Consider the following 20,820-nt stretch of genomic DNA (forward strand, 5'->3'; position numbering starts at 1 on the left):
TATCGAGGTAGCGGTGTATTGGGCCTGATTCTCATTTACACTAAGACCCTCTTTATACCACTCTGGCACCACAAGTTATATTTGTATCCATTGTAAAGCCCTTTTTATGCTTCCAGGGCAGTTTAAAGGACACTCAGCATAAATGAAAGTCAGGCTCATTGGCATCTGGACCTCCTTCATAGGAGCTCGGAGTTGTTATCTATAACCACAGGGTAAAGGCTGGGAATGGAAAAGAAACCTCTCAGTAAAAGCAGTGATTTACTGGACATGTAGACGACAGGACAAGGGACCTGCTGCTGCTCTCTAGCATAAAGCGGAGATGAATTCTTGTGGAGCCCAACCTCATTAACTCAACAAGGAGAGCGGCACTGAACATATCATGCTACACCTTGAATGGGCAAGTGGCACCCTCTGATGTCTGGAAATAGCAGTTAAAGAAATGGATGGATTTTATATGTACAGCATATCTCTACCCTGATATGGGCTCAGCCCTCAACATTCAGAGCCATTGCTGAATTTTAAACTCCTCAAAGGTTGGGGGATGCTCAGCCCATTATAAAGGGTATGTCTACACTACGGGATTAATCCGAATTTAGATAATTCGAATTTGGGAAACAGGTTGTATAAATTCGATTGTGCGCGGCCACACTAAGCACATTAATTCGGTTTTTAACCACATTAATTCGGTGGTGTGCGGCCACACTACCCCATTTATTTTAACCACATTAATTCGGTGGTGTGCGGCCACACTAACCCTAATTCGAATTAACAAAATCGATTTTGGCGCTACTCCGCTCGTCGAGGTGGAGTACAGAAATCGATTTAAAGCGCCCTTTAATTCGAACTAAATGGCTCTGTAGTGTGGATGGGTGAAGGGTTAATTCGAATTAACGCTGCTAAATCAGAATTAATCCCGTAGTGTAGACCAGGCCAAAGAGACAGGGCACTGGTAAACATTGGATCCAGATTTAGGGCTGTGTAACAAACATTCCCAAATTCATGTGTTTTGGCTCAGGTCCACCTCTGATCTCTGTTACATTCTTTTCATTATTGATCTACTTTTGTAGGTGCCCCTTTTCTTGGATCTTTGGTTTCAGGTTAATTCTGTAAAAGGTGAGAAAACAGCCAGGTGCAAATATGATTTGCCCAAGCACAATGGGTAAAACTATGTCTCACAGGTGTCTAATACTAGTGAAATATTAACTGCCTGGTGCAAGATTAAAAGCCATTTCGGAGTGAGTGAGAGAGAGAGGTGGGAGGGGGTGAACTCAAACATCTCTCTGGCTACCTGCATTGGCCGGGCATATTAACTTCACAGTAAGTGAAGTTATTTTTATGAAATATGGTAACTTGATAAGTAAGATGAATGCTCATGTTGCAGTCTCTGTGGGAGATCAGCTAAATACATTATTCAGATCTCAGAGAAGCATCCTAAATAGACTTATCCTGAAATAGTACATGTGAAAAATGCTCTTTGGTCTCTACAGTGCAGCAGTATCAACTCCTACAAAGTAATATAATTTTTAAAAAATGACTCCAGGGATATTTCTCACTGCCTACTCTGAAACAAAGCTGTTTATTTAATGAGTGGGTTATCACCTCCTCCCCACCTCAAAACTGTCAGCATCAGTTTTCTCTAACTACTATTGTTACTATAGGAATAACACAGGGAAACTGAACAAGCTGTTTCCCCCATATTGACAGGTGTCTGCTGCTTTCCCCTCTGAGCCAGCACTGTGTGTCTGTATGTGTTACACAGGCATCTGGCTTGATTTCCTGCATGAGGATCCGGTGTTCTCCAAAGGGCTAGAAGAATCAGCCACACTGTCACAGCTAGTAGAAAAGGCTTAATGTATATCCAATCTCCCTTAAAGAGAATATTTTCCTTTCACCTGAGTAATGTAGTTCAACACTGGCATCCTGTGGCCACAGAGTTTCAAGTAACTATGTTGCAAATCCTCAGAGCTTCTCACCAGAAAATGCAAACAAATATTGTTGGTTTATTAAGAAAATATTTTCTAGTTCCGAAATGTCAAGCCAGAGAAATCATAAACTAATGTGGACATCTCCTACTCAGAATAGGGCTGGTTAATTGCTGCTGGGAGGCACAAACTCGCCTGGCATTGGCAGAAGTACATGCTGCATGCACACAAGGCTCTTGTGCTACTTTATTAGGACAAGCTCATTTTAAAGGTCCAGTAAAGCCCAGTGGTGTGGAGCTGGGGAGAGCCCTTGATTTTTTATTTTAATAAACTGTAGTGGGAAAGCCAACTTCTATTGAAATCTCTAGCTTTCACAAAGTGTCTGCAGCATAAGGCAAGCTTTTCACCCAGTTTTGTTTAACAAATTACCCACCATTTCTCAGATCTCTTAGGAGATCTTGCCTATATTTCTGTCTGCACTGAAAACTGTCTCATGATATAACTACACAAAAAAAGGGCTGAGTAACAAAAATAAAAAGAAGTGGGGCAGCTTTTTTTTTAAATTAACTGTACTGTTTTTTCTCTCTAATCAAAAGAACTTCAGACAGCTCTTCTCTAACACATCAAAAGTTTCACAAGTTTTTGAAAAAAATTCCATAAATAGTATATAAACAATTTTCATCAATTAAATTCAGATGTAAAAAAAATTACAGCTAATTTACTTCAGGAAAATATGTTGGAAGTCATTCACAGAAAAGATGTAAACAACCATTATGACAATATGTCAAATATAGAGCATTTTATCTCATAACTTTGCTTTTTAATAGCCATTAAGAATCACGTCACCATCTAGGATCCGTTTTAATGAAGGATTTGATTCCAGCATGCCTTACTTGAAACAAAGTCCTACGGCGGCCCATAGGTGTTTGGTTTGAGTAGCAAGTGCAGAATCAGGCCTACGTTCAGGACAATGTTTTAGTTGTCAGAAGCTGTTGTCCTCTCAAGGAAACATTTAATCTATTAGAACAGGCAAATGACTGTAGGAAGAAGGTCAGTAACTTAACTGGGATCAGATACCTGTGTAGCGGGTGCACAGGGGTTCAGTAATCTGAAATGTCGTGTTTAAAAAATGCTTGCTGTCCGATTGGTTTAAAGAATGAGTTTGCTGCAGACATGGCCATTTAATTAGCTGGAGTTTAGTTTAACTGGTGGAACAATGGTTACAGCATTTGAGTGAAAAGCAAGTGCCTCTGCTGTCCCTGGAACAGAGTGGTGACAAGAATTAAAAGGACTTTCCAGTTTGGGGATTATCACCATGTGTCTGACCCTTTAAGGGGAGTTGGGTCTCAGCTCGATCTGTGACATGCTTAACTTGCCACCCCAGGGGAAAATGGGTCATATGACTCAATCAGGCCTCTGGAATAGATAAGGGAGAAGCCTGGATAGTCAGATGCCAGAGGGGAGATGGAAAGAGAAGGGAGGCCTCCAGAAAAGAAACAAGTCTTGGGAGTTGCTGCTTATTAGAGGGACTAAGAGGGAGAAAACGGGAAAGAGCTTGGGAAGAGCTGAAGGTTGAGGTGTGTCAAATTGTATGAGTTATTAAAATTGGACCAGACCCTAAGAAAGAAGGGGCTGGGCACAGTTTGAAATTGGCACGACGACTCTGGCTTTGTGTTTATGTTTGTATTTGTATAGCCTGGAAGGGGCGGCATTTTTGTTAATTACTTAGCTGCAGGGCCAAATCACTGCAGCAGCTAAACTGGGCTGTGGAGTTTTTGAGAAGTATTAACAAGGGGGAACTGAGGCACGGTGATGAGGGCCACCCCATGCTATGAGAGAGTGTTTTGGAAATGGAAACCCCATTACAGGGATTGACTGAGAAGTTCAGAGAGAGAGGGAAGAGTCCCACATTAATGTGGACTTACCTAAGAGCCTTCTGAACCATCTTGGCTTCTTGTCCCATATGATAAAGAGGTAGTAGGCGGGGACACCAGTCAGGGTTATTGCAAAGCCTATTCCTGTATTCACAGGATCAGAGTAAAGTGACAGTGCAACCATGAAGAGGCAGGTGAAGGAAAACAAAGCTGGAATAAATAGCGGCACCTGAAACACAGGCCAAAAAAAAAAAAAAAAAAGTTATTACTTTCCACTGACCTTGGTTATCGAATGACACTGGTATTTAATGTTCCATGAAATGTAAATTGGATAAAACACAGCAGCACACTATGGTTCTGCAGAAATACTGGTGTTTTGGAACATGCCTTTGAAATGTGAGTAACTAAAGAATATAAATTAAATACAGTGTTATGCAGTAAGTTCTACAGCAGTCTCTTAATTACACACTAAAACACCACAGCACTTTACATCCTTTAAAATGTAAGGGTTGTAAATATGCTACATTACAAAAGTCCTTTCTCTAGTCCTCTATTAGACAAGCAGCACTAACTATAGTAAAGATTTCCTCTTTGATAATTACCTATTACACTCTATTTTAAAATAAAGCAAAGCACTCAAGTCGCCAGCTGCCTTTTAAAATCATTAAGTACATACTGATATCCATCCTAAGGTACAAAACAAAATGTGGCTGGAGGAGCACAAGTTAATTGTCATTTGACCACAGATAAAATATATTTGATAGCATTAGGTAACTGACAGGTACTGAAGAAGTATTGTGCTTCTGACAGCATGACTGATTATCTTATCAGTGTCATTCTGAAAACAGAAAAAATAGCAATTAATTCTCTCAACTTTTGAGGGTGATGATGTAAACTGTCTTTTCACCTCTTTGAAGGAGGTGCCTGATGGTGCTGCTAACTAGATGCCTGGTGTAATGGAAAATTCTCAAGAGATGATCCTCTTGCCTTTAGACATTACCAATTCTCTATTGTACCCTGTCAAAGTGTTGTAAAAAAGAAATCACAGAGAAATGTGCTAAGCTGCTGCCCTTCATTTATATGCCTAAAAGAATGCAACAAAGCAAATTATTTTCTAAGTTAAGTTTCTTCCCCATATTTAAATATGGATAGATTTTTGCTACTCTTACTCATGCTAAGTACTATCTTGCTATACAAGTAACCTCACTGGGAATATTCACATAGTAAGGTACTACTTAATATAAATAAGGGTGGCAGAATCAAGGCTGAATAATTACTAGGCCAGATTTTGAGCAATTTTTCTGGGTGCAATTTAGTGATCAAAAATAACTGTGTGAAATTGTGGGCACAAATCTCAGTCACTTAATATCTAATGACCTGTTTGTACCTGAAATTGGTGATTAATGCCAAATAAGGCTCTGCAGAGAGATTAGGAAAATAAAAATAAAAAAAATACCCCCTTGATGTCTAACTACCAGTTTTTGTTCCTGACATTTCTGGTTGCAAAAATGTGAATGACGTTGTTTGGGCCTGCAAAACAGAGGCCAGATTGAGGCCCAGCTGCAATGCCCCCCAAATACTGGCAGTTTGAAAGATACACAGTTGTGTACAATTAGGAGGCATCTTCACATAGTTTGTTAGATTACAGACCAGTCAGAACCTACTAGCTTACTTCCTCAACACGGTGTGAGTGTGAGCAAAATTGATCAAACACCTTCACTTTCACACATGAACCTAAATATATATATACACAACTGCTTCTCCCCAAACCCCATCAACAGTGAACAAGAAAGACTTCTCCTTCTCTGCAGAGAAACGTGGCTAGATAAATATTTTTGCTCTTCATCAGAGATCTTGTAGAAAAACAAGCTGGGAATTCTAAAGTTAAACATTTAAACTACAGTAAAAGAATCAGTTCTGTTAACATCGGTTGCCTGCAAGCAGTTAACATTTTACTCCAGAATATCTGTTCCCTTATCATCAGGCTGTGGACTAGGGGAGGGTTAAGTACAGGGAGAGAGACTTATGTAAAAACAGTCAGATTGCTGAAGTTACCTTGAAAGGACGAGGCATATCAGGACGTTTATATCTGAGATAAATCAGCCCAATAACTACCAGTCCAATAAAAAGCCACCTGGCAAAACTGAGGAAGTTCAGGAGGCTGTACAGATCCCCAGTGAAGAGCATTATCATTGTTAGAGGGTGCTGCAAAAGAAATTCAGAGCATAAGAGAGACTTAATGCACCAACTTCTTTTATTTATATCATCATCATGTATTTATAGTATGACTTTCGTCCCATAACCAATCACAAATTACACACATACTGCACCTCTGAAATGCAACCACCTCTGGAGTGGAGAACAGCAGCTAATTGTCACACAGAAGGGATGTACACAGCAGGGGAAGGGGAAATTTCGGTTAACGCCAGGACAAACCCCTACCCTTATGAGAAGTGCCCTGAGATCTTTAATGTCTACACAGAGCACACAGGAACTCAGGTTATGTCTAAACTAGACTTTTGCACTTTGGCAGTCAATTAAACTTGCAGTTCCTAACATATTTGTAAAGACTAGTGTGGAAACTCCACACACATTTGTTCTGGACTACAAACTTTTTTTTTTTAAATCAGAGGGATCAGCCTAGTTAAAGAATAAACATTTATAGCCTGGATCAAATGGCTGGGGATTGTCCACACTCGCTTTTACAAGCATGTTAAGTATCACAATAACGTAAGGTAAGAATGTCTAGTGAAAACCAGCTCTCAGTTTTTATGGTCTAATTCAAAAGGCACAGCCAATTTGTACTTTTTGGAATGAAGGGCTAGGTCAACCTTGCTATAGGCTATGTGTTCACTGCCAAACAAAAAAAAGTGAAAAATCCTAGTGGAGACAGGCTGTGTAGTTTTTACTGAGATGTAGCAAGGCAAGGTCAACCCTGGGTGGGAGGTGGGGGCATGCAGGGCTGGCCTTGCCTAGCTAAATTGTGATAAAAATTACCTCTACCTTGTCTCCACTAGGATTTTACAGTGAGATAATTATCTTGTGTTAGTTTTTTCCACTGAAAAACAAAACAACACTCATAGATTTTTGGCAATAAAGACCTATCTGGGATTTGGACAGGGAGTGTAAATATTTCAAACACGGGGCTTACCCCACTGAGCACCCCCTTTGACTTCCAGTCCATTTTGATTTCCACAGTGCCCCAAATGTGCTAGTTTTTTACAAACAAAAGATACAGGATAAAATCCTCACCCCACTGAAATCAATGGGAATTTGGCCTTTGACTTCAATGGGGCCAGGATTTCACCCATAGACCCTGCCCCCTTAAAATCTAACTTTAAGCATGATGCTGCAACGCAGGGCAACCAATGGTGGAGGAGAGAAATAGGGGTAAGACACAAAAAAGGCTACAAATAGGATCACATGGTTACTTAGGCTTGTTATATGCACATCTAGCCACAAATAAGCAGGCATGTAATAAGCAATATCTTCCTTTCTTCACTTTGTGTTCTGAGCGTTGAGCATTGAATGTGCTCACTTTCCTCCTCTCCCATAAACAAGCTCAGCCCTCTGCATAACACACAACAGGAAAATGCAGAGACGCTAAGGGTCAGGGCAGAAAATATCTTCGTAACAACTGCACTTATATCTAAGATGGCATGAGCAATAGGAAAGACTGCATAAAAACCATCTTCATATAGAAGCATGCTGCTTCTAGAAGGAAAAGTAGCGTGTGTAACTGCTACTAGCACAATAAAAGTGAACTCAGGAAAGCTGCACTGTGCCATGTGCTAAATAGAAATGTAAGTCACAAAAGATTCAGTAAAATATAAAGCAAAACAAATGGAATATTGCAGGGTAAAACAAATACATTAAAACATTCTGCCCCCCTCCCCCCCCCGCCCCACCTCCAATTAGGGAATCCAATTTTCAAACTTGGGCACCTAAATTTAGATGAACAAATTGAAAATTAAACATTTAGTGTATGGCTACACTGCAATTGGATGTGTGAGTGCAGCACATGGAGACATACCTGAGCTAGCTTTAATCTCGCTAGCGCAGGTACCAATAACAGTGGCAGCATGGGAGCCAGCATAATATGTATCCAGCCTCGCTAGCGGGCTTGTAATCAGGTAGCTAGCCCATCCTGCTGAGCTCCATTGCTATTAGCACTTGTGCTAGCTAGACTAAAGTTAGCTTGGGTATGTCACCACATGCTATAACCACACCTGTGTCTCACTGCAGTGTAGACAGACCCTTAAACTGATATGTGCACATCCAAAGTGAGTATTTAGGCACCTATTGTAAGTGTTGATTTAGGTCCAAATCCTGCAATCTGATTGGATCAGCAGACTCCCTACACCAACATGGAGCCCCACTCATGTCAGTGGGACTGCACATGCATACAAGGGTCAAGCCATCTGAAGCAGGGCCATTGGTTCCTCAGGGCCTGATGCTGAGAGGTGCTGAATCCCCACAATCCCCACAGAAGATTGAGCCCTAAATGGAAATGTATTTACAGATATAACATTAGGCAACTGAGTTTGAAAATTAGGGCCTGAGTTACTGCTCTTCTTTTTTCCTAATGCTTTACTGTATAAATTAGTCTTCAATATGAACACAGAGGCAATGTTTAGCTGTGAGTCTGTCTTAGGAATTGGTAACTGGCCCATCACTATACTACCTTGTGCTTTTCCGTTCTTCTCATAGCCCTTTCACAATTGTTTCTGTTACCCACCTTTTCAGACACGTTCTCACAAAGATTAAAAAGCAATCACTGCACTACTCAGGGCTCCCCTCTCCTACATTACCTTTGTGTATCATTGTTTGCATTTTTCACATTAGGGTGCTCTCAGACACTACTGTTTAGCTACGCTTCCAATTAAGTGAATTTGAGTTTTATTTCTCTACTTCCTTTTCTATGAGAATTCATGTCACTGAAAGGGGCCCAACTAATCACTTTCTTTCAACCTTCCAAATCCTTAGAAATAAATTGTAATGAGACAGGATTTAGGTAGCAGCCTCTGAGACTTAAGTGCTACCATCAGAAACACAGAGGAGGAGGCACTAGAATAGATCACTTCAGTGCCTACATTCCTCTGCCCCTCACCAAACCCCAAAATATAAATAAATAAATAAATGAGACTCCAGCAGTGCCCAAGTTCTGCTTGAATCCTCCCGTGCAAGCCTGTAATACACAATCTTGTGCAGGAACATTTGTTTATATGATTTACCAAAACAATGACAGCTGGCAGAGGAGTGTGCTTGCGGACATGAATCATGGAGAGAATTTCTGGAAGGTGACCCTCACGGGATGCAACGTAGAACATCCTGGTGGGAAGTAAATGCAGACAGACTTTAAATACACTCATTATAAAGAAAAGTCAAAGCAGCTCACTAGAGATGCAGAACACATTCAAAGTTATCCTCAGCAGCTCTACTTATTTTTATTGAAGACATTCAGATTTTAAAAGATGTCAGAAGCCGATACTCAGAAACCAAAGCAAAAGACTTTTAACCATTTCCCATCCCAATCAGTCTTTACAAGAAGTTAATATTAGTGTTTTCCCACATTTACAGTATCTCATAGAAATAAAGCATCAATCCATTAGGTATTACATTAAAAGGGATTTTTTTAAAGCAATTCACAGGGTTTTAGCAATGTGATAGTAATGCCAAACATGACAAAAGTCATAAAGACTATTGCAGTCAACCTGTCCTGATATTTAAAGGAATTAAACCTGGTTTCATTTGTCCTCCTTGGTTTTGAGTCATTCCTTAACTAGTTCAAAAAAGAACTAGATAAGTTCATGGAGGATAGGTCCATCAATGGCTATTAGCCAGGATGGGCAGGGATGGTTTCCCTAGCCTCTGTTTGCCAGAAGCTGGGAATGGGCGACGGGATGGATCACTTGATGATTACCTGTTCTGTTCATTCTCTCTGGGGTACCTGGCAATTGGCCACTGTTGGAAGACAGGAAACTGGGCTAGATGGACCTTTGGTCTGACCCAATATGGCCATTCTTATGTTCTTACCCAACTCCCCCACCCACTCCAATAATTCCTGGATCTTCTCACCTGGAAACTGCAAAGATGCCACCATTCATAGAGCCAAAGCAGGAAAGGGCAACAAATATTGGAACGGCTAATGAAAAATTTCCCATTAATCGTTCAGCAAAGGTCTAGTAAAAGAGAGCAACATGAATTAACAGAAAAAAATAAGAGTTTCTACAAGATCCCATTCTATAACTTTCTGTGACATTGTACTGCACATTTGTCATTTTCTCTTCACTAGTGGGATCCAACTTACTGTGGGCAAGAGTCTCCCACTCATACTCAGTAGGTAGCACTTTATTCAGACAGCAGAGCCTTATTTCAGTGTGGCTACTTATCAGTTAAGGTACTACTTCATGGAAGAGGGGTAGAATCTGCCCCTATATATTTGTTTTAAATACCGTCAGCTGTTGACTATTCATTTACATTCTATGAAGGAGAATCTGTCTAATCCACATTCGTCATACATATACAAACATTCATAATATTTTGTACAATGATCACCATACTGAGCTTCTGTCATCCTACAGTCTATACACCCAGTCACATCTCACTCTCCTAGGTCATTACCATAAGAGTTTTGTTTCTTATCCTCATGGTGTGAAGGCGTACACAGGTGCTGCCCTTGATTTTCTGTGGTCCCACAAAATATTCTGCTGCTAGATTTTATATGTTACAGAATTAGTCACTTGAAAACAGGGTGTTCAGATTCTCCTATTGAAAAAACCCTTAGTTGTATCAATATTGATATGTGGATTTACACTTGTTTATTGCAAGACAGATGCCACAAAAATAATTGACACCACCACAGTTTAGCAAAACACTTAAACACGTACTTAAGCATGCACTTAAGTCCCAGCAACTCTAAAAAGTCAGCTGAATAGGGATGGTCTAATGCTATGCATAAGTTTAAATTCATCCCTATGCATCAATAAGGAATCCAGTAAAAGGCAATGAGACTTAAGCCCATGTTTAAAGTGCTTTGCTAACTTGGGGCCTTATAAGGGTTTTTTTGTGTAGCTTCATTGTAAGTTTCCCATTTTTTTTATTCTTATTTTCAGGGGGAAATGACCAACTTTAACAACAGCAGATCCACTTTAACTGTAGCCAGATCTATACATTTGTATTTTTCCTCCATAACTTACCACTGCCACGGCCTTTGAATTTAGCAGTTCCTCAGGGCTGATTGTAGTGAAATAAGCCACATTTGTTAACACATAGCCAACTGTGACAATAACCATTGAAACGCATATTGCGAGCGGTATGTTTCTGGAATACACAAAGAAGCTCATTAGTTGCAATCTGCTAGTCATTCCCTGAAAATGAAGCAAAGAAGAACATGAGAAAAAGCCATTTGGTCTTTGTCCTTTGTATCCCTAGATCTATGACTGGCATGAACAGATGAGCAGTTGATGATCTAAAAAATTATAACTAGAAGCTACAGGTAAAAAAAAAAAGAAGAAATTTACATTCCATGTCTCTAATTTGAGTCAGCTATTCAAATAATACATAGTCAGGTATATTCTGCCCCTCAGTCAGGCATATGCAACAGTGCCCTCAAAAAGCTCTACCATGTGCCAACTGACATTCACACTGAGGACTGGAATTTATGGAGATAACTGAAGATTGAGTTTGCCTCAGAAATAGCAGCAATAAGCATATAAAACCTTGCTATTTTATCAATATGGGAGGAAGAGGAAGAACAACATGTTAATAAATAATAATAAGAGCTTTGTATTATATGACACTTTTGATCAGAAGCTCTTAAAGGAGCCAGTGTCATTATCCTTTTTTTTAAATAAAGGGAAACTGGGGCGCAGAGGCAAAATGACATGTCCAAGGTCACCCAAGCATGCCAGTGGCTGAGCTGGGAATAGAAACTAGGTCTCCTGAATCCCAGCCCAGTACTCTACTCAGTAAATAACACTGCCTCCCTTAAAATGACCTCCTCTGGTTCAGACCAAGAAGGGATTCAGCTTTGAGAAATAAATAATCAATTCAAGTTAACAGGAAGCAGCATGGTAGATACAGGATACGCATTGCCTTAAGAAGGGGATGCTCCTGCTTCATGGCTATTCCCTTCAGCTGATTCAGTCAGGAGTAAAGCTAGGTGACAACAGATTTTTAAGTTCACTGGCAATTCTAAAAATCAGGGAAGAATTTGTTTTCGGTTAACCTGAAATGGAATATTCTTTAAATTTTCAGCAAATTGAAAAAAAAACTGTTTTGTGTCCAATCAGCATCTTATTGGGCTCAAAACAAAACATTTCAGTTTTAAGCATTTTTGATTATTTTGATTTTTTAAAATTTTGAAACAAAAATTTGTTTTGAACCAAAAACAAAACAAACAAAAAACATTGTTTCAAAAATGGTAAAACAAAACGTTTTGAGCTAAACACTTTGCTTTTGATGGGATCAAAAGATTGTTACATGTAGCAATCTTCTGTACGAAAGACAATGGACACAGTCAACTGTGGGAGGAAAGAGGGAAGAACAGGAGTTCTGGATGATCCAAAGAACCTGCTAGCACATATCCCAGAAGAAATAAAATCAGCTCCCTCAAAAAGCGCCTTTGGGATTCAACACACTGACCCATGATGTGCTGTTTTTTGTCATAACTCTTGCAAACTACACTGCCACTTCTAGATAAGAATTTAATAAGGATCTTCTTTAACACTGTAGGCTGCTGGCCTATATCCTACAAAGGATATAGGCCATGCCCAAAGTCTAGATCAGGCCCTTTTCCTCAGAGCTTAATTTATTATTCAAAACACAAACACACAAAAAAGTTATTCCCAGTCTTCCTATAAGCCATCCTGGAGTCCCCTACTCCAGTGCCTGCTAGGTTTGCCAATTTTGGTTGGATGTATTCCTGAAGGTTTCATCACATGACATAATCTTTAATTAAAGATTCATCTTTAATTCCTGGAGACTCCAAGACAATCTTGGAGGGTTCATAACCCTAGGAACCAACATTCTTCAAGTGGTGCTGTTCCCTTGGCCCAGGGACTTCCTCCTCCTCCTATCACTACCACCATCACCACCCAGCTCCTGGCAGCTCTCCCACCAGCTGAGCCATTTTCTGGCTCTAATAACTACCTCACCCCCTTCCAGCTGGGTCTGAGAATCCCTTCTACCAGGTCCAAATGCCTGTCCTTAAAGGGGTCTGCCTGAAAAAAGGGCTGGCTGGCTCCAGGCCGCCTGGCCCTTAAAGGGGCAGAGCACCTTGTTGCAGATACCTTTACAGAGCTTTCAAGTTGAAAGGAGGTTATGGAATGAGAGATGTTAAAAATGAAGTGGTGGTGTCACTGTTCCCCATATTAACTGCATTAGAAACTATGGTGATGAGTACTATAGAAACTAAAGAGATAATTAGATAAAAGGATCATGTAGCAATGATTGCAATATGATGGACATTGTGGCACTGCATAAGCCCAATGCTATTACAGGAAGAGGCCCACAGTCTCAGGTAACTAAAGAAAAAGGGAACCCATCAGGTTGTACATGTCACTCAATGCAAGAGACAGTGGCGGAGTGGATAGCACACAATACAGAGTTCAAGTACTGGTGGGAAAGCCTGGGCCATGAAATTACTGCATTGTTACCAATATATATGTCCTCTACTTGCTGGTATAATCTCCTGTTCTGACTTTCTTGAGTTCAGGCAGCCAAAACCTTCAACTACCTGAGCTAAAACTGTCTGCTTTTCATCTTGAGTACTTATCAACCCTTATAGAACCTTAGCACTGCAGGTGCCTCTAATTCAGATCTCAATATAATGTCCTCTAAAATACAATGGCAGTTCAAAACCAAAGAAGTAAAAAGCACTTTAAAACCTGAGTGTATTTAGCACACTGAGTCCTGGCTCATTATGCTGAGTAGCACTAAACTCTGCTGATAGCAAAAAAAAAAAAAAAAAAAAATAGTCAGCAAGTGCCATTCATTACATTGCCTGAAGATGGGGAATCATCATGTTTTGTTACCAAAAGCCTTGAGCAGAATAAGAGGCTTGGTGACCTCTAAGTTCTTAGTGCTCTTATGTAAACGAAGTGCTCCATCTGTACCTCTTTTTTCTCTCCCAACATGATCAGGCCCTTAGGGGTTTGCAATACATTATCATGTAACACCCGTGAGTGCTGCTTTTTAGATGGCTGCTTGCAATGGCAAATTTTGACAAAAGTGCCGATCCAGTTTCATGATTTAAGGGATGAGTAATCCAGCCCTGGTTGATTTCTCATTGACGCATCAGTTCAGAATTGCATTTTGTCACCTAATCATTGTATAGTACATCAAGCCAGATCTGAACACTATGTTAAAATACTAAGTAGGAGCTTTAAAAGAGTCTTTTCTACTGGTCAAATTGAAGAGAGAATTCCCAGCCTGCAATAAGATATATTTATTCACCTCTATCTCATAAATTAATCCTTTCACTATTATGTGAGTAGCTCTAATGCCAGAAGAAAACCTGTAGTTATGAAACAACTGCAAGTGAGCATTCTCAGAGAAGTAAATTAGCTCCAGATACTCTGGATCCATATTAATACTCCATATTAGTGGGCATATGTTTACATTGCATTTAACAAAGGGTAGGGTAGGGTAGGGTAGGGTAGGGTGGGGTGGGGAGAGATAGCTCAGTGGTTTAAGCATTGGCCTGCTAAACCCAGGGTTGCAAGTTCAATCCTTGAGGGGGCCATTTAGAGATCAAGGGCAAAAATCTGTCTGGGGATTGGTCCTGCTTTGAGCAGGGGGTTGGACTAGATGACCTCCTGAGGTCCCTTCCAACCCTGATGTTCTATGAATCTAACAGGACCTGTTACATATTATTTATCCATAAGGTCATATGAGAGACAATCTGTTATTTGAAAGGTTTATGACACTTAACAAATCCACAAAGGAACTTATGCATATAAAATCCAAATTTAGGTACTACTGAGATCCACAAAACCCCTGATCAGCTGCCACCAAATGCTGTAGGCACCTGAACTCATTTGTACCTACATTTTCACTGTCAAAGTCCCCTAGGCACCTAAAGTTCTGCTTCTGGGCATGCTGCCTGGCACAGGCACCAGGACACCTATTTCACAACTAAGCCCCGGCATAATCTTCAAACCAGGTGCTTATAGGCAGGGAAACATCTATCTTGCCTATGGGGCCTGAGCCAGTAGGAGTGCTAAGAGCATGCCTGACTCCTCACAAAACAGCTAGGGGGGAGGAGGAAGCCTCTGATACAACCCTTAGGCCAATGGTGAGGATACAGCAGACGCTCATTAGTAGCAACATATCGGTGTCCTTTTGCTATGTTGTTCCTAAGTGGCTGTTGCTGTTATGGGTAGTGTTGACAATTCACCGTAGGGAAAGTGTTCCCAGGGGAAATGTTGCTTGTAACGGCAGTTGCTCTTACAAGATGTGGCTGCAAACAAGTATCTATCTCACCTAGGATGCGGTACTCACCTGGTTCAATTCCTTCTCTGCTTCGGGGTAGGGATTGAACAGGGCTTCCCCACCTCTCAGGTGACTGCCCTAAATACTGGACTATAGTGTCACTCTCTCTCTCTTTCTGTGGGCCAGTTAATATTTAGGGAACATTCAAATATCTGGGTGCTTATCCCAACTGAACCAGGAGGGATAGCTCAGTGGTTTGAGCATTGGCCTGCTAAACCCAGGGTTGTGAGTTCAATCCTTGAGGGGGCCACTTAGGGATCTGGGGCAAAATCAGTACTTGGTCCTGCTAGTGAAGGCAGGGGGCTGGACTCGATGACCTTTCAAGGTCCCTTCCAGTTCTAGGAGATTGTATATCTCCATTAATTTAATTTAATTTCTATACTTTTTAAGATTTACCCATATTTAGTTACTATTCAGGAGCAAATCCCACCATCCTGCCCTACATATGGTGCAGTTCCAAAGCAGGAACAGGGAAATCTGAATTGGGGGTGTGCACACCATGTGCTTCACGGAACACAAGTGAGAGAGGCTCCCTGCACCCCAGAAAAATTAGGGGGTAGGAATGGAGTTGGTAAAGCTGTAACTATATAGATGCAAAAGTCATTCATCTGCCCCTACTGTCAGAGCTCCACTACTTAGTTATGGACCGGGAGAGAATTTCTTCCTTCCTGGATTCGTGGACCTCCCTAGGTCACAGCCCAGTTACTCAGGCTGTACACTGGGTTTAGGATTTGACCCTAAGTGCAGTAAAATCATAGTTCACCTGGAAATCCGGTCTGCTACTGCATTACTTACTGTAAATATTTTCAAGAGAAACATACAGGGAAGACACTGCAAGGAAAAGATGAGAACCCGGGGATAGGAAGAACAATTTCAATAAGTCAGGTTATGAACATTCCCAGAGGTCTACAGCTCATATCCCAGCTTTAATGACAAGCTTTATAACAACAAACTGTAAGTGTTCAGAGCTGAGACCACTGCAGGCTGCTCTTTCCATGAAATGACAGGCATACCGTCAAAATATGCTCAGCAGATTCAGCTGAGTTCATAGTCATAAAGTATGTTGTCTCCGCACACCTTATAGTTCCATGGCCAAGCCAAAAATCATTTCCTTGTATTCACTTTAAATGTGGATTTTACTAAAGCTTTAGCTCAGTCCACTGTCCAGGGGAAAATTCCATACACAAAAAAGTGAGGCTACAGGCCTGCAAGAAGATGTGAGAAATGAGCAGTTATAGATTAGCAGCTAAATAAAGGCAAAGGAGCAAATATAAAAAGCAAAGTAAAAGAAAAACTACAGTAAAGCAGGCACAAACAGAGAATAAAAGTAAATAGAATATAGGAAATGCAGGATCTTAAGCAATCAATGATTTGCTCATACTCCCTTAAATATCTTTGGTGGAATATAATACACATGAAAAGAGAAGAGCTCACTGTGGGCTTATCCAACCTGCAGAGTTGAAGTAGTTCAATTTCAGGTCTGATTTTAAACCTATTTAGTTCAATTAGTGCAAAAGGCTATGTGAACTCTTTTAGTCTGTCTGAAACCAGATTTATTTCAGTACAGCTTAAAATGATTAGGAGCAAGTTTAAACTGATCTGAAGTTTGCCACTCTTAAAACAGAAATAAGAATATCCACTTAGGGGTGTGCACTGATTCAGCTACATCTATTTAATTTAACTGGTGCAAATTTTAATGTGGATAAGATATTTGAAAGCAAAAGCAATTCTGAAATGAGATGGAGGTTTCAGTCTTCAGTAATGCGTACAACAAACAGCCATTATCTGCCAAAGTCCTATCTGTCTAATGAGGTATTACCCTTACACTGCAGCAGTTTCATATTAAATTCATTGATAAAAGACACAATCTTTCATAGAACTCAGCTCTCCCTTTCACATAATAAGAACATGATAAGTCAGATTTCCTACTTAGTCCAGCAAAATTGCATATTTTTACTGTGCAAAGCTAATATAAATTATGGACCTGATCCTATCGCAGAAAGCAATTGGATTTTAGTCCTTAATTTTCAGTGGAACCAGATCAGACCCATTGTTTGCAAAACATAATGCAACTAGTCCAGTGTACCAAAATAAATGTTAAAACAATTACTTATTATCATTTGAGTAATAAATTTACTATCTTGTAATAATGGCGAAAGCAGTTAATATTACAGCTGAGTAAACCCTAATCAGCAAAAGTCTTAACTTCTTTCACATGGCTACAATGTTACTATGACAGGAAATGAAGTTTGGTTTTCATTATGCAGTACTGTAGGTACTGTTTATTTCTTTAGTGTGCTGAAAATTTACCATCCCAGAACTTTCAGGTTCCTTTATAGGAATTATCCTTGTGCAATGATATTTCCTCAGGGAATCACTGAAGTCTTTTAAAAACAATTCTGTAAGTGCATTGCTTCCAGATTTGGGCAATTTGAAAATTGTCCATTACATGGGTCATAGGGCCACATTCATGGTGGGAGAAGTCCAGAAGACATTTGTGCCACAAGTTTCCCCAAATAATAGTCATGGAAGAAAATAAATGCAGCACAGAAAGGGAGCAAACATGTGACTAGTGCTTAGAAGGAGCCAGGAACTCAGTAGAAGCACAGATGACGCACAGGCTAGGAGTAACATCTATGGGGTCTTTGGTCTGTACCCACAAATTTTCAACCTAGACCTGCATGCATGAATGCATCAAGTCCACCTGTCACACAGACAGAACAAAATGATGTGTAACATTTGCAAGTCTGCATCCACAGATCTGTTGGTATTTCCCATGAAGAATGGGGGGCATACAATATAACCCATTATGATGAAGGAGAAATCAAAATGATTCACACCTGTCCTGTAAAGTTTGAAAAGGCTACCTTCTTTATCTTCTGTAACAGGAAGGGGGAAGGGTGTAAAATGAACACAAAGAACTGAAAAAGGGTGCCACCTCCCAGGGCAATTGAACACAAATGGGCTTGAAGTTGTGAACTTTGTGTACTGTGTGGTTTAGAACCACAGTTTCCACAGTTTTCACTGCTGCAGATCCTGAGTGAGCATATTTGAAAATACTAATGGGAACATGTGCAATAATTTTTAGGCTTGTAGCCTTGAGCCATAAGTGATTATTATTTTGATTATTGTAGGGAACATTGTGTGAAGAAAATCACTGCTCTTTTCCCTTCAATGCCTGTAAATATGTTTAATTCCCAGCATCCATATGTTCTGAACTAGGACTGTTATTTATGGTCTTGCAGCTCAGACAATCTTAAATCAAGTGAGCTCTATTCATCGTCTTTTGATTATGACTTTCTGGGGAGAGAAAGGGTAGGCCATTAAGCCACAATTTCATTTGCACCACCCCATGTGCCAAGGAAGTTAATGCTAGAGTGACAGCTTGACAGGTGTAACAGAGTAGAGAATCAGGCCTTCTCACTTTCTGTCACTTAGCAAGGGAAGCAAAATGCTTTTAATTACTTGCTTTTTGACTTACCTTTCTTGGATTGTAATTGGTTTCACTTAATAAAGGGGCTGCTGCATGACTAACTGACTCGGACAGGTCAAACGATGTTAAAACAGTGGATTTAATTCACTACTCTGAATTCGTATTTATTTATTTATTTTACAGCAGTGACTTCTGGACCTATTGAGTAGCATAAAATGTTCTCACAGCAAGAACTCAAGACCTATAATGGTACCAGCTGTAAGGGCTAAACATTGATAAACATAGCATATTGTCCAAACCAAACATTTTTAGTCTCAGGACTGAGCAGAAGTAAATATGTCAAAAGCCTTTGGCAGGTTTGGTGCCAAGTGCCCCATTCACACAGTGGTTATTTTTAACATGGTTTAAAGTTCACTACAGCCATACCATGTTCTAACTCCGTTTGGCTGGCCAGGTTGCACATTAGAACAAATGATTCTAAATATGTTCAAGCCCTGGCTGCCATCTAGTAAAGGTGGTATCTTCCATAAAAAAAAAATAATTTTACAGAGGAATGGAATGAACTCGTTCAGCTGAAGCTTGGTGTAACCAACTAAAGAGGGTACACACTTTTTATAGTTTTAGACCATAAAAGACAGTAATAATACATTGCTCAACTTTTGACATTTTTGCACATTTACACTTTAATCGGCTTTATATCATTTTGATAATGAAATCCCGCATCTTCCTGCACAGAATGGACAACCACTCCTGGTATTCTCAAGAAAACATCTGAAGTAAATGATATTAAAATTAAGGGCCCAGATCCTCAGCTTTGAGTGAACAGCACACAGAACATCTTAGGAGTGTATGTGTGTAGTGGGTCAAGTATGTAACACTAGCATTGAACCATGTTTGTACTCCCCAGGTCCTGAGCTGACTGTGCAGTAGCCTGGTCTTCCAGCCTCAATTAGATTGTCCTTAAGGCTGCCCTAAATTTCAGCATCTGCCAATAGGGAAAGTCCTGGCCATGACCCCTTTCCCCCCAGATATGCTCTCTTTGAGGAGAGCTACTTTTGCTTTATAGCAAGAAGAATCCTCATACACGGGGTTGATCAACCTGTGGCTGGCTACCCCATTTTTAGGGCCAATTTGTGCTAGTAGTGGAGTGGGAAGCAGCCTGAATGCAGTGGAAAATCTAAACGTTTAAACCTGCCTGCTTTTAACAGACTGCAGAGTATTTTTCATACATTAAGGATTTTTACTCAGCACATCATTAACTGATATTACATTATTTACACCAAAATTAGTACTGTCAAGACTCTTTTATACTTACAGCAGATATTACAAAGATATCACTTGTTCTATCCCCACTTTAAGTATCGGGAGTATCACTCAAACTGGTAATATCTGGAAAACCAGCATGAACTATTTAAGTGCACCCACTGTAATAGGAGTAAAAATCAATCCAGTTCTCATAGCAATACGTCCTCATGTGGTTTACATATAAATTTAGCTTTACAATGTATTGACTAAAGGCCAGATTCTCTCCTTGGATACTTTTCAAGGGAGCACCTGGAGAACCCAGGAGGCAACATTTTCTGTGATTATTTGAACCTGAAATCTGGCACTGTTAACAACAACAAATGTTTATTCACCTTTAAAGAAATGCAATATGTATTAGTCCATATCAGATCCTGACATACCCATTGCAATAAAGGTCTGGGTTTAATTCTGACCTAGGAGTACAAACACAAGCTCTGCCACCGTCATTGCTATGTAGAAAAGTACATGTTTTAGAAAGTGATGAAACATACACTCAGATGTTTCACATGAAAATACATCATCACCTCTGGGCTCTCAGTCAACTCTTTCATAAACCATTTCCATGCTTCCATCAAATGTCAATGTTTGACATCTTTGATGGAGAAGGTCACAAACTTCCCAGAACGAGTACACAAATGCAATAAACCAGGGATGTGAGAAGTCAGATTTGACATTTGTTGTATAGCTTGAACTATAACTTAAGACCACTTCAGTTCTTTAATGTACTTTATCTTCTTATTTTCTCACTGGCAAGTAGTCCTCCTTTCTGGAAGCACTTACATCACTGCCT

The 20,820-nt window shown here is 40.1% G+C and overlaps 1 protein-coding gene across 1 annotated transcript in view; it reads right to left on the reverse strand.

Moving 5' to 3' along the window:
* The window catches only part of SLC7A11 (solute carrier family 7 member 11), a 71,898-nt gene that overhangs the window by 1,236 nt on the left and 49,842 nt on the right, over positions 1-20,820 (reverse strand). Inside the window, exons 7-11 of the mRNA XM_024198548.1 lie at positions 10,996-11,119; positions 9,875-9,978; positions 9,031-9,127; positions 5,852-6,001; positions 3,848-4,025 (exon numbers count right to left, since the gene is read on the reverse strand). Of these exons, the coding sequence (XP_024054316.1) occupies positions 3,848-4,025; positions 5,852-6,001; positions 9,031-9,127; positions 9,875-9,978; positions 10,996-11,119 (653 nt within the window). The remainder of the gene's footprint in view (positions 1-3,847; positions 4,026-5,851; positions 6,002-9,030; positions 9,128-9,874; positions 9,979-10,995; positions 11,120-20,820) is intronic.

This window comes from Terrapene carolina, unplaced genomic scaffold, assembly GCF_002925995.2.
Source record: "Terrapene carolina triunguis isolate 2854851 unplaced genomic scaffold, T_m_triunguis-2.0 Scaffold66, whole genome shotgun sequence".
Classification (NCBI taxonomy): domain Eukaryota; kingdom Metazoa; phylum Chordata; order Testudines; family Emydidae; genus Terrapene; species Terrapene triunguis.